Here is a 17,965-nt window from a genome sequence, read left to right as displayed (position 1 = left end):
TCAAACCTCTTGGTTAGAAATGTTCCTCATTTTGAATATCACTTCTTAGTGAGACTGGCGTCAGTTGAGCAGAATGGTTTGCTCTCATTAGTAGACACATGTATTTAGAATTTCTTGTTTGTGGAGGTGTGTGTTAGCAAATTTCTATTTTTTTGTTCTGTTTTGCTTTGCCTTCTTTGTAGCCCCTTCTCACTCTTCCCAGCATAATTGCTCTGTTTGGTGAAGGTCTTAAAACCAGCTCACCAAACTTGTTAGAGTCGAGTGTAAAGTATGAAAAACAAGGGCCAGGTGAGACCTGAGGGGGTGTGCCTGTGATGAAAATGCATGAGTTTTGGTGCATGGATATTGTAGAAATGAATTTGCTTCCCTGGGGATCTGTGTGGTTTACTTCCTGATTTCCGTGTTCTACAAGAGATAAGATGGGTGCGTGTGTGTGTGCGTGTGTCCACGTGCTTACATGTGCACTCTTAGAGAAAGAAAAAGCAGGGTAAAAATTCTACCCAAGGTCTTGAGAAAGGACTGTAATGAGTTTTAATCTGAATTCTCGCTTGTAAACATATACAGAATGCTGCCTATACTACAAAATAATAAAATAACAGTAGATTTTTTTACCCTCATAAAGAAGATTTGGGGTACTAGCTCTAGCCATCCAGGCTGTGTACAAAATCAGATAGATTAAGCTACAGAAAAAAAGACAGTGTGAAAAAATTGTTTCTTCCTCCAAATATGTTGCCCTCACTTATGTCATTGTGGCTTGAATTCTTAACCCTAATGAAAAAGAAGGGTAACCAAAGAAAACCCATTCTTGACTCAGTAATACTGTACCAACCTGCTATTGGATTATAAGCAATACATGGACTAATAAATATCACATCTATCTTATGTAAACAAATAAACAACAAAACTGTGATTCTATTTCAATTGTGGAAAGGCCACTACCATTTGTCTTTCTGGCAGGGAAAATAATTCTGGAATTTTAAATGATTGCCCTTGAAAGACTGGGCAGAACATTGATTTTAAAGCAAAGAATTGTTTGAGCTTATCATCTTGCTTACTGTTTGGAATCTGCCCTGTCTCTTCTTTCTTAACCAAATTGTACAAAGGTTGTGTAAATAAATTTGCTTCTTCAGAAATCCACTCTGTGGGAGCCTGTTGGCTCCTCTGTGGCTCTATTTCTAAAGCAATTCCTGAGATGACATTTCAGTGCTTATAATATGTATTGTCTGTACTTGGTAAATTGAGACCAGTCTTTTCAGTGATTCTATAACTTTGCAAAATAGGCCTTGGTGACTGTCTTCAGAATAATTCAATAGAATCTCCAAGCCTCGGAATATAGAATCTAAAACACAGAGGACAAGTTGGGGAAAATGAGTCTGATAGAATTCTTCTAATTTGACCACTTCTGATATTAGCTATTTGGGGCTCAGTCTTAGTTGGTTTAGCATGCTCACAGGCCCAGTGTATATAAGTTAGGATTAGATTTCAACTGCTTGATGAATCGTAAGAGTTTATGTATTTTATATACTAGCCCCTTATGAGATACATGATTTGCAAACATTTTCTCCCATCCTGTTAGGTGTATTATCTAACTGACTCTTTATAACAGTCCTGTGAGGTCGCTATTACTATGATTCCCATTTTACAGATGAGGAAGCTGAGGCAGCGAATAGCTTGTCCAAGGTAACACATCTACTAACTATGAAGATGGCACAGGAACCCGGGAAAAGACTAGCCAGGGTTCTTTTTAGTTTTGTTGGTAGAACCCCATCTCAGACCAGCTTATGCTAATAAAGAAGTATAGGGAAGTGCAAGGGCTGGAGTGGAATCGGGCTTGGGATATGTTCTGCAGATCCAGTGATCCAGACGATGGCATGAGGTCTCTCCCTCCTCCATCGGTTGCCATCTTTTGGATAGCATCCTTCTGAGGCAAGCCCTCTCACATTTGGCAAAAATGGTCACTCGTAGCTGAAGGCTTACACAGCGCTATGAGCTGGGCCTTCTAGAGAAAATGTGTACTGTTTTTTTACCCTAGATCCATATCAGTCCTCCATAAAGCTCCCTGATTGGCCTTGCTGGAGTTTAATGCCTATCGGAATACCCATCGATGCTGCTTTCAGGAGTCTGGGATACTCTGATTGAACAGCCTGAGTCCAGCCGTCTGGGAATGTGCAGACATATGATTGACAGTCTCTACAGACAGTCAGGGAGGGGGTAGTTCCTAATAGAGTTGAGGTCCTACAAGGTCTGTCTGAACTGCTAAGTTCAAGAGACTGAAATTTGTTGGGGGTAAATAAAAGTTAATTCCCCAAACCAAATATTAGGAGAAAAGACAGTTTGTTCACAAAAGAAAAATGAAAGATACTGAAAATAATCATCTCTACATCCAGTCAACACTGAATTCTCTGCTGTCCACTTAAACGTGGTAATTTTATAAATTAGTTTGTATAATACTTCTAAATCTCTAAGGCCAGAGCAAAAAGACTCATTTTTCAACAACAACAACAAAAAAAGCAAGGAACAGAAGCTAGATGTGTTTATCAGAAGGTTTGCTAGCAATTGTAGAGGTTTCTTTTTTTGTTGTTGTTGTTTTCTTAATTAGAGCCCCTAATGTGATTCAGAATGTTCACATCTGAGAAAGATGTTAACCAAATAGCATATGCTAAGACAACTCTGCAGTAGGTGGGCAATTTTGCTTTTTCAAATAGAGCAGTGCCCTACATTTGACATAATTACAGAAAAATTGTGGTATAATATAGCTCATTGTTATGTAGGTTCAAATACATTTGCAGGTAAAATCATATTTTTGAAAAGCAACAAGTGGACACCGTGATAGATTTGTATAAATCTATCCTGAACGGATGACCTCCAGACTGTTCTTGGCCTGCAAGTAAGTCCTGAGGCCGAACTGGGGGCCTCATGGTGTTTGAGGTTGGTTGTAATACTGATGTCCAAAACAAATTGATCGAATTATAGGATGTTATGACTGTGAGACCTCAGAGAGCTTCTGCCCCAGGCTTCTGGTATTAACTACAGGGAAAACGAGGCCAAAGAAGGTGAGATGATTTGGCTAAAGAAAAGGAGCTGACCCCCCCAATCCTCTGCTCCCCCCCCCCCCAGTATTTCACGGTCCAGCTCCATGCAGAAGTCACAAATCGCTGTCATTAGGAAATTCTTCTTCTTCAGTAGTGTTTCAGATGATCAGCAGTTTTGAAAAGTGCTCATAAAAATAGGTCTAACTGGACTTTGGGCAAATCAGAGAGAGCTCCATACATAAAATGACCATTTTTGGACTTTACATTCGTAGGTCACATATTTGAAAGACACATTTATTTTCCATTTGAATTCTTTGAGCCTTGCATCAGTTTCCCTGAAAATTTATATATCTGCCTACATGTGAGGCTAAGGGCTGTATCCTGTGTATCTTTTTGGCTCCTGAAGAATTGAGCATAGGACTTTCTTTAGAATACAAATAGTGATATTAATAGCTAACAACTATTGATCATTTACTATATACCAGGCAGTGTGCTAGGCATCTTGCATGGATTTTTCTCATTTATACCTCACAACAACCTTATGAGAGAGAGAGAGAGAGAGAAAGAGAGAGAGAGAGAAAGAGAGAGAGAGAGAGATCTTCTCATTATCTTCCTTTTAAAGGTAAAGAAACTGACATTAAGTAACTGGCCTAAAGTGAACAATCCCTCGTAAGTTGCAGAGCTGGGATTTGAATCCAGGGTCATCTGAATCCAGCCCTCTCGACTCTCGTAACCACTGGAAAGGTTATAGTGCTGCTCAGTGACTGGAAAGGGACTGAACGGATGGGTTCCAACCTAACACTCACTGGCGTATGCCCTCAGGCCCTCAGGAGACAATGATCTCACATCTGAAAATGGCCAAGGGGGAAAGAACTTGTCAATCAAGAGAGGAAAGTGGATTTGGCCAAAGGAGAAATTTCACCTACACTGTATACATGTACTGTACGGCTGCCCAGGGTTGGGGGCAACTTGGGTTGTTTATAAAAATATGACCGACTTCCAGTGTTAAGGGTCACAAAACATCTCTCTCCTTATTTCTCCCAACTTCTTACCTTTTATAAAGGGGCTCTTAAGGAAGGACAAGGGGTGGGATGGAAGGCCTTAGACGATCCACCCACTGACTTCGCCCTCAAGCTCCCCAGCTTCATTGGCTTTGGAGAGCAGGAAAGAAAAGAAAAAGACAAGAGAATGAAAAACGAGGTAGGCGTACCACTCCGGTCTCAGTGACCTCATGGTCTTCTTGCTCAAAACTAGGGCTGTTGGTTAAGTGAGCCTGTGTCAAATTTTATACGGTTACAGTTTTACATAGTAGACAAATGTCTGTATGCATTCTGTGATACTGGGAGGCAAAGACCAGTATAATCCGTTCTGGAAAGGGTGTTCCAGATATTTTTCTGAAGACAAGGTCTTGAAGCCCTTCCTTGAAACGTAACTGAGAAAGGTGGAGGAGTGGGAAAACTCTTGGTGGCCCTGGTTCCCCACAAATCGGCCAAGGAATGCCAGAAAGTCATTCTACCACTTGGGCATCAGTTTCGTAAACAAAAAAATGAAAGGATTGGAAACCTTTCATTGTCCTTGAAATTCTTTCTGGGCCTTGTAGCTTATGATGTTAGATAATGGAAGAGACTCTAGAACCAGGATTCCTCTTTCCGGTTCTCCTCTCCCGATTCCTCTCACACCCCTCCCGCTGTAAATGTTCATTCATTCACTCATTCATTCATTCTTGCTTCCATCTATTCAATAATTATCTCTTAAGCACTTGGGGTTCTGGGACTGTAACAATGGATGGATAAGCCCCTGGTCTCTAGGAGCGTACACTCTAACTGGAAAAATATAAATATCTGAAAAATGGTGCCTTAGAAAATGGTGCGATGGAAAAGGGTCAGAAAGAGGCTTGTTCTCAGCCTGGAGATGGCACAGAAGTGGGCATGCTTAAGTGGGATAACTAAACTGAAAACAAATTCATCTAAAAAAAAGAAAAGAAACTTGGATGTTTTAGAAGGTTTTCTCGTTTTTCGGATTAATTTCTTTGTTTGTTTCAGAAATAAACTAAGATTTAAAATCCCTCACTCCTATAGAGTGCAAGTTTTTAGGAATCCCATATCACACCACACTTTTTCTTCACTGGAGGTTGTTTTACTTGTGTTAGAAATGATGTAACTCATAAAAGGGAGTTGGTTCAATCCAAATCACATTTATTAGGGGCTCACAGGGGACGAGTACTAGGCAGTATCTTCCGTGGAGAAGAAAAAGCCTGCAGGGTTGGGATTCATACTGTCTGTGAATAGCTGTTCTCCACTTATTTTCTGTTGACCTTGAGCAGACTGCGCAGGTCTCTGAGTTCTCTTACATAGGAAAACATGGTGCCTTCCTAGGCCACTGGGGGGATTTCAGAAGGTGGTGCTTGTAGCTGCCAAGCCTGGGCTCCAGGGACCTCCTGTTCCTCCCTCTGGGCACGTAGGTGATACAGAGAAGGATACAGCCTAGTTCCCCCAGTGCCCTCTGGGATAGACAGTCTGTGCATTTGGTAACGCAGGAAACTCAGCAGGAAGATCTGAGTTCTGAGCCGAGTGCTGCCACTAACAGCTATTTGTCGCTTGAGAGGTTCTTAGTCTGTCCATGTGTACACAATCTGAAGTCCCTCTGAGTGGTGCCAGCATTCTCCAGTAGCTTCTACAGAGTGAGAGATCCACGTGAAGACTAATCCCAGCTAGAGGAATGGCCCAGGAAAGCGCTCTCCTGACCAGACAAGCTTGGCGTTGGAGTTGGGCTTATAATGTGTTACCCTGGAGGAAAAAACATCACACAGAGGCTCTAACAGAAAATTATCCTGGGGCCGTTGGACCCATTGTCTTGTTTGAGCATGCAGAGCTGATCGCATGAAATCTGACTGGTCAGTCTCGCTCTACCACCTGCCAAGGTGACCTCTATGCTTCCAGTGTCCCCCATGTATGAAATGTACATAATACGGCTGGCTACCTGCTCGTACATGGTCGTCCCGAGGATTCAATGAAGTTGTGCCCACTTGCCGTGACTCAGAAGAGGGCAGCGCCTCTAGGCACGGCAATGGTTAGTTGACATTATTATTATTCTTTTATAGGATGGAACAGAAATATATTCCTGAGTTCATTCAGTTGATAGTGACACTTCGGATTCTTAGTCTTCTGGCTTCCCAGCTCTCTGCCCGACTCTTTTCCTACGTCAGCCATGGGAAGGAACAGTAAGAGAGCAGGGAGGTAAAACAGTGTGGTTTTTATCTCTCCACACAAACCATGTTCATGTTCTTCTTTACTTCCTGAGAACACTCTAGTGGCTTTCCTTGGAGTATTTAAACTGAGTACATTTGGGATTAGAATAGGCTTTTTTTTTTTTTTTAACATGAAATTGCATGAGTGCAGTAGGGAAGCACTCATCCAAGGCACATGGAAAAAGTGAACTTGAGCTTACGTAGAATATGGCAGTAGGAGCCTGGCAATAAAACACATGGAGCCAAATTCATCCTTTCCTTCCCCCCCACCCCCCCTTTCCCACTCCCCAGCGTGTTCCTTTCTTCCACGGTTTCATTTAGATGATAGAAAACGAATTCATAAGTTATCAGGTGAAATAAGGAAATGAGAATTCTTTCTTTGGTTGCCTGGGCTGGGAAAAATATCTAACAGAGTAGCATGACCCGAGGTATAGTCAAGAGACCAATTTGGCAGGCAGTGAAAGAAGCACTGGATTTAGTCTGCCAGACTCAGGGACACTAACTTGCGGTGAGATTTCATTGTGTTTCGGTTTCCATTATCGTCCTAGTTCCATATTGGGACTGTCACGTGAATGAATTCAGACATTGCATATATAACAACCCGTGCAGTGCCTGGCCTGGGGTAGGAGCTCAGAACGTAGGATCCTATACCTCAGTAGCTTTGGGTTTCTCTCTGGTAAATCTGGGATAATTATACTTACCTTAATGAAGTTATCCTGAAGTGTAAAGGTGGATATGTGTGTCTAAAATCTATACTTCGCATAAGTGTCTGGACATAGCAGATCTCAGTAAATTGGAAGGAATCTCAGTTTTTGGAAGGAATATCCGAATTTGTATCTCCTGATAAGGTTTTCAATATCGCATAGTAGCTGAGAAGTGTAGTCTACTGATGCTATCTCAGATCCTGCTAAGCACTTTATGTGCCTTGGCTCATTGAATCCTCAGAGCCCTATGAGGTAATTACTACCATTGCCCCAATTTTGTAGATGTGAAAACTGAGGCTCAAAGACATTAATTGCTTTAACAAGGTCTAATAGCTGAGAGAAGGTAATTGCATAAATAAGTTCTAATAGCTGCTATGTGGCAGAGGTATGAGCCCAAGTCTTTCTCATATGAGAAGCAGCCTATAATTGCCCTGCAAAATAAATGCCCTGTTCTATCCTCTGGAAGGTGTCTTGCTCAGAATTTCCTTCTTTACGGGACCTATGTTCTGTAAAAATAAGGCTTTTATGTTATGCCCTCAACTTCTGATCCCAATTAATATTCATCCTATTGGACCCTAGATACTGTTTGTTTACTTCCAAAAATCCAAAGCCATCACTAATAGATCTGACCTCACTAAAGGATATTTATGAGAATAAGCGAGATCTCTGACGACGATCCCCCAAACCCCAGATCCCAAACATTGGGAATTGCTGTGCAGCCTCCCTCTTCCCGCCCCCTTCTTCTTTCCTCCTCCAGGTGACGAATTTAGAGACACATCTGAGTCTTGGAATGAAAAGAGATGTATTTATAGTCATACTTCATATAAAAAGGGTGTTCAAAGGGAACTAACATTGGTTGATTATTCACTACTGTGTTTCCCCGAAAATAAGACTTACCTGGAATTACTATAAGACCCGGTATTATATTATATTATATTATATTATATTATATTATATTATATTATATTTAATTTATTATATTATATTTATTATATTATATTTATTATATTATATTACATTATATTAAATTATTACTATATTAAAGATGTGGTCTTATATTACAGTAAAATAAGACTGGGTCTTATATTAATTTTTGCTCCAAAAGACGCATTAGAGCTGATTGTTCGGCTAGGTCTTATTTTCGGGGAACACGGTATGCATCAACTGCTTTATCCACATTTCATTTTATGTCACATAACAACCTGTAGCGTAGCTTTATCGTTACCCTAACTTTACAGGTGAGAAAACAAGGCTAGTAAGTGACAGAGTAGAGATTCAAACCCAGGTCCATGGAACACAAAGCATATTCCCTTCCCACATGACCCCATCGCTCTGTCCCATGAAGGCATGAGGGGCCTCTGATGAGTGCTGTATATCCATGCCATCAAGGTGGGATGCTGGTGAGCACAGTTGATCAGAGCACCACTAATTCCTCTTGGTTTCCTGTGCCCAGAGAGCACCCCAAACTCCCCTCCACACTGTCCTCCATCCCTGGTACATTGTCAGTCATCTTGCAAATGCACCTCCTTGTTGTTAGGCAGATGGGTGAAAATGATACCTACAACTGGAAATATAACTTAGCCAATTCCCTGATGACAGTGGGGTCAATAATGCCACCGGTGTCCCTGAATAAGCCGCCACTATTTTTACTGCCTCTTTTCAAGGAGACAAAAGGCATCCTGCAAGGACCACTGGCTTATCCCAGTCAGTGCTCAGAGTTAAGAAATTGGCCTAAGGAGTCCAAGGGTGGTGCTAAACAGTCTGAAGGGGATTATGATGATGACAAGAAGATGAGGCGTGCTGTCACACGCAAGTGTGTGTGTGTGTGTGTGTGTGTGTGTGTGTTTCCTGGCTCTGGGAAGGATGATGTATATTTCTGAGCAGCTCCCCACAAAGAAATCCAGCCTTTAACTTTTGCCCATTTCAGACTCTATTCGCTTTCAGATAGTCCAGGAATGGTTTTCAGGGTATTTGAGAAAATGAGAGGCACAGATGGTTTGCACTGGGGCATGGTTTCAAATTTAAAGAGGATCATGGCCATGAACCCCAGAAATGGTGGGTAGAGGTGTGAACCTTTGAAGTTCTAATTGCAGACCAGTCTGAGGAGGTATACCCTTACTGGGGCCCTGTATCACATTGTTCACATATTCCTTTCTTGGCCAGAGGAAATGGGAAGGAGGAGCAGATACATAACAACCTTCAAATGAAACTGAAACAACCATTGATGGCAGCAGTGTGGGCTCGGGTGAATTCAGTCAAGGAAGAAATCCCCTGCTGTTCACCATCACAGTTAGCTCAGCTTGTTGTAATAATCTTTATTCCCCGCATCTGTAGAGCTGAGGGTATATGCAGACTCCGTACCCTCAGCCGGAAGAGATCTGTACAATCATGGTGACACACCCACCCCTTTGTCTTGTAAGTGATGGCACCAAGGCCCAAGGTGACAGCATCAGTTATTAGGAGAGACAGCCCTGGAATCCAGAGCTCCTGGAATGGAGTCAGTTATTCACTAACTCTAGGTTTTTAATAATGGTTCAAGTTTATGGATCCACACATATAGAATGGCAGGAGCTACCAGCCCAGCGGAGGTGACAGGTATTAGATGACAACTTAGAATAGAGGGAAGAACAGAATAAATGCAAAATCGAAGTCTAAATTGATTTTCAGGTTAGCGGAAGGCCTTCTTGGAGTGGATGGGTCTTAGTGCTGGCTGTTACACTTTCACCTGCTGCATGGTGTAGCATGGGGTTACTGAGGCTCAGAGAACTTACTTAGCTCAGGCTAGGAGGGGCCATATTTACTGCAAGTCACAGAATTTTCCAGATGCAGGATGACTTGGTTAGCAAGTGGAAAAAGAGGTAGGATTTTCTTCTGGATGACTCATACTCCAAAAGCCTGTGATCTGTCAACCACCATGCATAAGCCAGTGACCTTCAGGTACAGATCTTCACCTGCTCTCATGCTCTTGCCATCTGGCTGTCTCCCCAGAACCTCAACAAAACCAAACTTCTGAAGTGTGAATGAGGAGAAAGGGGGTGACTGTTTATTGACTGATTTTTTAGAAGGCCTCTCAACACCTCACTTTGCCAGAGGACGGTCTTCCTTCGCTTACGTGGCCTTATAAAGGCCTCTTTTATTTATAAAGCTCAGACACTTGCCTACCTGACGCTGACGAGCACTTCACTGTAGCACAGTAAGCTCAGTACAAGCCAACACAGGTAGACAAAACACCACAAGGTCTCACAAAGGCTTTCCTGTGCACAAAGCACTTTCTCATCCTTTATCATTTAACAGCCTTGAGCGGTTGGTGCCCTTAGCGTCCGTCTTCATGTGAGGCAACTGAAGGCCAAGATCCCATAGCCAGTGGGGTATCAGTGGGACTCACACTCTCACTCTCTTTTCTGCTCAAGATATCATCTTGTCATAGAGGCCTTCTCTGAACATTTCTTATACTGTATATAGCACCATCAATGCTTTCTTTATGACATATTTATTGGTTTTGTTTCCCTAGTAGAAGGTAATACGCTCATGAGAGCAGGGGCATTGTCATTACTGAATTGGCAGGGCATGCAGTAGGCCCTTAGTAAATATTTGTTTAGAGTAAGTGAGCTGATGCATTTTCATTTGGCAACTATATGGCTACTGCTCTGTGCCAGGCCCAGTGCCAAGACAAGGTCTCTGCCTTAGGGCACTCCACTGTCGTTGGGGGTGGGGACCAGAAAACAAACTGTAACCTTACAAGATGGCAGGAACTCAGTCCTGGGGGAGGCCACAGGGCCAGCCTTCTGCCCTAAGGGGGCTCATTTGGGAGATGAGTTTTGAGGTGGCTATTGGCAGCTCCAATTACAGGAGCCAATCCTGTGGTGCTTCCCAAGGGCCAAGCTTTTTTTTCTTTTTTTAATCAATTTCATCCGCAATCAATGGTGAGAAATTAAATGGATTCTTTGGACTAAGTAGATTGAGCTAGTTAGAAAAATAGCCATCTGCCAGGGCCGAGGAATGAGCAATCTGTTGGTACTTTTTCCGCAGAAATTTGGCATCTGCTTAGCGTTGCACACCATTTGTACCTCGGGAAATGCGTTTTACATCCCGACCCTCGTCTGTCCTCCAGGTTAAAAACAAAAGAAAAAGTGCAAATGAAAGATTAGAAACTTGTAGAAAAGCAAACCCCTTTGGTCTTCACTTAGCATTTTAGCGACCTAAGCAAACTGCACAAAACTAGCCTTTCAGTGGCGGTGAGCGCCCCGCAAAGGGAATGAGAGCGGGAGCCAGGCGAGCAGCTGCAAGCGCGGGCACCGGGCCGGCTCCTCGCCGGGGCCCAGAGGCCCCCCCACACCCCTCGCAGCAGGAGGCGGCTCTCCCGGCCTGGCTTCCTGCACCCACACGAGACTAAAAAAGATCGCGCACAACTTTTTTTGGTCCCCCTTTTCGCCAAATCCTGGCGTAAAGAGCTCGCTCGGGTCACCGCTCCGGGGGCGGCCCCCGGCGCGCGTCGGAAGGTGGCCCGGGAGGCAGCGCGCAGGCGGGGGCGGGGCTGCGGGCGGCGGGGGCGGGGCTGCGGGCGGCGGGGGCGGGGCTGCGGGCGGCGGGGGCGGGGCGGGGGCCGCGGTGTGGGGCGGCGGCGCGTGCGCAGAGCACTTCCTTGTTTGTCCCCGTGACTGTAGCGGGAGCGCCGCCGTCCGCCGCCCGCCCGCGGGAGCGTGTGCTCAGACTGTCCGTGCCCTCGCCGCCGCCTGTCAGAGCGTCCGAGGAGGCAGCGCCGGCTGCCCCGAGCTGCCCGGCCCGAGCCCCGGGTGTCGCGCCGCCGCGTCCCCTCCGCGGCTGCCGAGAAGCCGCCGCTGCCGCCGGCATGAGCACAGGGAGGCGGGTCCGCGAGAGCCCCCTGCCTTGCCCGCGGCTCGGAGTTTGAAGGGCCCCGCGCCCGGCGCCGCCGCCTGCTTTACCAGCCCTCCCGCCCTTTCTCCTGCCGTCACCGCCGCGGACGGGAGCCGCGCCAAGCCGGGCGGCGGGTGGCGGGCTGCGCGGGGCGTTCATGAGCCTCCGGGCGGCCCGCGGTCCCGGGAGCCTGCGCCGTGACTCACCCCCCGCCCCCGCTTGTGTCTCGCCCCCCTCGGCAGGATGCCGGACCAGATCTCCGTCTCCGAGTTCATCGCGGAGACCACCGAAGACTACAACTCGCCCACCACGTCCAGCTTCACCACGCGTCTGCACAACTGCAGGAACACCGTCACGCTGCTGGAGGAGGTAGGTCGCGGCCGCCCTCCCCCCAGCCGCCCACCCAGGGCGCCCCTGAGGGGCACCTCGGTGGGACACCTCACTGTCTCCGTTCTCAGCCGCTGCCTGGCAGTTAGATTGTCTTGTTGTCTGAGCCAGGGAAGAAGAGGGTTTGGGGGGCTGGGGTGCCACACCCCCTCCAGGACCCCCAGACACGGCTCCCAGATGACTGGGGGACCTCGGGTGTGCAGCCCCCTGTCCGTTTCCCCGGGCGCCGACCCTCGGGCGGCGGAGGTGGGGAGAGGACTGAGCAAGGTCTGGACACCCCCAGGAAGAAGAGGGAAGTCTTCTCCCTATCTTGCACCCTTCGTGGGTACCTGGCAGTTTTCTCTGCGCTTTCCACATCCTTGTGACCCTGTCATAACCCGCAAAGTAGGTAGTGTCAGGTCACTGAGGGCAGGGGGAGGAAAAGCAACGTGGCCAAGGTCACCAGCAAGGGACAGGGAGATGGTCAGTGAATGCACCTCTCTGGGGCCTGGCTATGCAGGCTTAGCCGCATAGGCAACAGCGGTGGAAAAATCCTGAAGGAATGAGAGGGAACTGGGGCTGGGACTGCCTCTACCTCGGGATTCCTTCCCTCTAGTCCTTGGTGCCTAAAACCCTGGATGGAAAGAGAGATCTGTGTAGACAGGTCCCCACACGGCTCCCCTCAAGCGAGGGTGTGGTTATGCTGGAGGCTGCTGTGCCAGCAGGACCAGCCCGCAGGGCACACATAAGCTGTGCAGAGAGACCTGGGGCCGGCGCTGCCTGGAAGTCTGGGAGAGGCCTGGCACTGCAGGAAGAATAGCTCCTCCTAGCTAGACCCTCCAGGGAACTGTTGTGGGTGTCTGGGGACAGGGCCAAGAGCATATCGATTTCCTTTAAAATTTTAAGTGAATTAGGGATAGGGCGGGTGGTAGGTAAGGAGGAGCCCACAAGTCCCAAGAGCTGCAGAAGCCTCTGGACCTCACTGAAAATAGGACATTTGCCCTGGAACTCTGCACCGTCTGTAAGTGCCATAAAACACCACGTCCCTCCAAACAAACCAAACCCAGTTCAGCTGAGAAAGACAGCATTGGGGGAAGTTCGGAAGGTAGATCTTTTTCCTCTGCGTGGATTATCGTGTGGTTGGTTTACTTGAGGTTTGGGGAGCACTGTCTGATTAAAGCTCGCCACGCCCAGCCCTCTGTAACATTGAGAGGCTTGGGCTTCTGTGGGCAAACTGCTTGTGATGCGGGGATTTGATACTCACTCTGCAGGCCAGGTTACGTGCAGAACTGGTGTTCTGAAGCACCGGGGTCCTAAATTTTAGGAAGGGAGAGATTTCTGTTAGTGTTGCCTGCCAGATGCTGCGAATTAGTCTGAACCTTTTATGTCAGTTGAGGATGCTTCTAGAGTTCTCTCTGCAGTTAATGTTGGGTTATGGAACTGAATTTTGAAATTCTGTTGGAGAAGTGTCACCTAACTAGGTTTGTTTGAAAGCCAGAGATAAATGGATCTCTCTCTCTCTCGCTCTTTCTCTCTCTCTCTCTCTGTGAACTGTCAGTGTGTTGCACTAGTGACTAATGTTCTGGATTAAATGGAGGTGCCGGTCATTCCACCCCATGATGGGTCTGTCCTTTTTGATTTCTCAGACGGGGAGGAAGGGGATGTTGGGGTCTGTGGAGCCACATCCTCTCTAGGACCCTCATCCATACTCCCAAGGGGATGGGAGATGTCAGGTGTGCAGCCCCATTCACTTAATTGTGATAAATTGGGACATGCTGATATTGGAGCATTTTGCATCCTTTTTCTGTGCTAATTGTATGTGCCTCTAAAGGATGTGTCAGTGATTAGACTGAGGGGTTATTTTCCTTGTAGATAACTTCTTCAGTGCCTGCTAACAGAGCCGTCAGTTATTTTAACTTTCCCTTTCTGCACATTCAGATAGGGTTACTGTATTCTGTTTGGGTGGGGTATGATAAAAGTAAGTAGTTTGTGATGCTATTTGTAGGGGTATGTGCCCATATTTTGCAGCAATACTGGAAGATAGGATTAAATGTTCAGTTATATGCAGCTGCTCTTGAACTTGGCGTGAAGTAACGAAATTTAAAAGCAAATGCATGGGATGCGTCTGTGTGTGTGTGTGTGTGTGTGTGTGTGTGTGTGTAATGCTATTTTGCAATGTTAGGTAGAAAAATAGGTCCAATCATAATACAAATGTGGTTTCCTAATGAACTTGAGAAGGAACTGGAACCAGGCTAGAAGGTCAAAAGTGTCATGTTAGAGTACGCTAATAATACTCATTTTCTCAAAAATGTAACAATAAATGGTTTACTCAGAATCGCACAATAATTTTGTAATTCTTTTTCTGAACTTGAGTACAGTGCTGGTCAAGAAGTCATTGTCCCCAATCTGTATCTTTTAACTCTTGAATCATGCCGTGAGGTTGCACTCATGAATGATTGCCTTTTGCATAAATGTGAAATATACCCTTTAGTTTCTTGTTGATAACCACCACAGTTGAATTTTAATCTTCCCCAAAGCTTACATATATGGAAGGGGTACATTATTATAAATATCTTAAGTGGAACAGAATTCAGTTCAGTTCTTAAAAAATATGGAGCTTAATAAGGTCATTACCTTCAAAATATAAGGAAAAGTTTTGGGGCAAACCACAAAATCTTGTTGGCATATGCTTCACAAATGAGCTACTTGGAAACTTGAAGATTGCTGTTTGTGTTACCTTGTGGTTATTCTTAGGAATGGAACTTTTGGGTACTTTTTGGTGATGTGGGAACTCAGGAATAGGAATTACTCTGGGCCTCTTGGAATTCTTTCTTTTTAAAAAATCTTTCCTAGTTCTAGTAATTAAATGCCTTCCTGTTCATTTACTAACTATTTTGCTCTTTGGATTCCTAATTACCAGGCATAAGTACCCACTGAAAACCTGTATTAGATCTCCAAGCTTGGAACCCCAAATTAACCCACTGTCTCCCTATTGTTATGTGGCATTGGCAGAGTGTGCTGTGCTTTCCAGATGGTGCTGTTATTGAAATTTCTCTGTGACGAGCACTCTAGGAAGTAGGTCAGGAGTATGTGGTACAAGAGGGAAGAGTTTACTTCTGGGCTTCACTTTTGAGGGCGAGGGTCTCCCAGGACTCTGAGAGTCATGATGTGGCTGGCACACAATGATGGCTGCGTTTGGGAAGCAGGGATGGATTGGCTGCCAAGCTTTCATCCTGGTGTGTGAGTGTTTTCCAAGCAAGAAGCCAGTGTTTTGCTTATTCAGCAACCAAAGCACACTGACGTGTGCTGTTTTCCTCGTGACCATTTGGTAGTTACGAGCAAATGACTGGGAGGCGAGAAGGCAGAGTTTTCCCAAGAAGGGAGCAAGGAGGCATTCCAGGAGCAGTGTTGGGGGTGACAGGAAGAGAGACCCCATTTAAAGGCTTGGTGAAAGGGAGAGTTCAACGAAGGTTTGCTTGGTTATTTAATACCGGGCCAGCGCTTTATCCTTGGTGACGATGGAGGAGGCACGTTCGGCCCATGTGTTGGGCAGCTGCTCGGTACCAGCCCCAATGTGGGCACAGGGCATGCGTGATCACATGTAATCCTCACACGCGCTTTAGGAATGAAGGGCAATTGTTATGTGCATTTTACAGAGAAGAAAATCGAGGCTTGGACATGGAGTGATTTGTCTCCATGGTCAAATGGCTAGTAAGTAAATGGAGTTAGGAAATCCTGAAGCAGTTAAGGCCAAAAACAGACATGCTAAAGGTTGATAAAGACCCATTTCAGTGGCTTTGTAGAGAACGCACGAGACGTCACTTTCATTGTACCTTCTAATTCTGGTCTCATGAAACAGAGAGACCTAAGCTCCTAAGTGGCTTAGTTTTTCTAATGTTCACATTCCAGGGAGTTCTTAATTGTAATACTTAACTATACTTCTTTCCCCATGTGCTTTCAAAGATTTGGTTATGGTTTTTCAGATTCAAATGTGGGAGCCTATTTGGGCTTCATCCAGGAACTGCATTCACTCAGTGTATGTGTTGGGAGCACCTGCTGTGTCCAAGTCACTTGGCTAAGCCTGGCCGAGGTACTGGGGTTGTTACCTGGACTGTGTCACGGAGAAACACATGGTCTTCAAGAAAGAGATGAATAGGACTGTCACACTTAACAAGGTAGAAAGGGGCAGTTCATAGGAAATCACATAGGACGTGAACCCCACTAATAGAAGCTCAATCACTCAAAATGCCATCCCGTCAGGATGCAAACTGTCCAGTGGCTTTTAGGTGCCCAGCAGTGTGCTAAGCCCTGGGGACACACTGGCGAACAGCCTGCCCTCAGAAGTGCACAGTCTGAGTTTTCTTCTGGGGGTGACATTCAAGTGTGGGCCCTGCTTTAGATCGTGTGGGTCTTAACATAGGCGGGTGATGTGCTCAGTCCTTTCTGAAGGCAAAGAAAAGTTTGGTTAAACGAAGAAATGAATGGAGGTGTGGAGCGTCGATTCATTCTCAAGGCCTGTTTCATAATAACAGTAGTTACCGGTGATCAGTGTTCCGACTGAGTTCATACTGTCACTGATGCTTCATTCACCCTCCGGTTATCAGTGGGCCTCTCTTACAACACTTAAGTCCTTTTGCCCAAGGTCACACCAATAGTCATTAGTGGATCTGGGACTTAATTCCATCTCTAGGGAGTCTCCACGCGTGCCAGTCAGGCTTCATATGTGTTTCCTTGCTCTCCGTGTAAGTTGTAATTTGTGCCCATGTTCTTTTGGGGATCGTCTTCCATGCTGATGACTAGAGGTCACCATCTTTAATAAATGCTTTTAGGCCCGCGGTGTTGTTCTGTGGGATCTCACACACAGGACCTCTGTGGCCAGGGTTGGAGTTCTGACCTTGTTCATCGGCTCCCAGTGTTCCAGAACGCAAGTGCGTTACTTCTCTTGAATTCTGAAAGCTGATGAACTTAATAGGACGTCCTTCTTCATGTAGCAGCTGCTAAACGTGGTCGTAGTCTGAAAGAAAACCGAGTCTCAGGAAGGGTTTCAGTAAAAATCACGGTCGGTCCTGTGCAGAGCTGAAGGTAAAGGAAATGTGTTTTGTTTCTCCCTGATCTCTTGATAAAACAACAAAAGATGAATGAGCTTTCCCTTGACACTACTGTCCACACAGAATTCTGGGCTTCGTGGCCCAACCCTCAGACCCAATCCACAGGCACTTAGGGTGAGTTTTTTGGACATAACCAGCAAAGGCCATACGTCTGCCTGCAGAAGCAAAGACAGAAGGAAACTTGCTTTATGTACCAGGACTCATGCTCTTCTTAAAACAAGGCCCAAACCTGTGAGCGGGTGTTCTAAGCTAGTGCGCTTTCCCTTTAGGTACCTCTTGGGGGTTTAATAAGCATGTTCTAATCTGCCAGCTAATAAAACCCCTGTCTGATAGCATTCTGTCATTATTTTACATGTGAATAAACCAAGGCTCAGAGAGGAGCCGAGGCCTAACGATGGGATGGGAAGGAAGTTAGACGGATTTGAAGTTTCAGGGCTCCTGACCCCCAGCCCCGGCTCTTTGCACTCAACTCTCCAAAAGGCTGTGGAGGCTGGTTTTATTGAGGAGGGCGGGTGTCTTCCAGTGCTGCTCTCTAGAATTTGCTTCCAAGTGGGGGGAGGGGTGGAGAGTGAACCTGCGTTTAGGACTCCGATCCCGCTCGCCAGTCTGCCGGGTCTCACCCGACATGCTGTG

The 17,965-nt window shown here is 45.9% G+C and overlaps 1 protein-coding gene across 2 annotated transcripts in view; it reads left to right on the top strand.

Annotated features, from left to right (window-relative positions):
• Positions 1-17,965, top strand: part of ASAP1 (ArfGAP with SH3 domain, ankyrin repeat and PH domain 1) — a 288,277-nt gene that overhangs the window by 55,281 nt on the left and 215,031 nt on the right. For both annotated transcript variants that reach the window (XM_033126171.1, XM_033126170.1), the window contains exon 3: positions 12,101-12,227. In XM_033126171.1, the coding sequence (XP_032982062.1) occupies positions 12,101-12,227 (127 nt within the window). The remainder of the gene's footprint in view (positions 1-12,100; positions 12,228-17,965) is intronic.

The sequence above is a fragment of the Rhinolophus ferrumequinum genome, chromosome 14, assembly GCF_004115265.2.
Source record: "Rhinolophus ferrumequinum isolate MPI-CBG mRhiFer1 chromosome 14, mRhiFer1_v1.p, whole genome shotgun sequence".
NCBI classification, from domain to species: domain Eukaryota; kingdom Metazoa; phylum Chordata; class Mammalia; order Chiroptera; family Rhinolophidae; genus Rhinolophus; species Rhinolophus ferrumequinum.
This window is presented reverse-complemented; position numbering and strand designations above follow the sequence as displayed.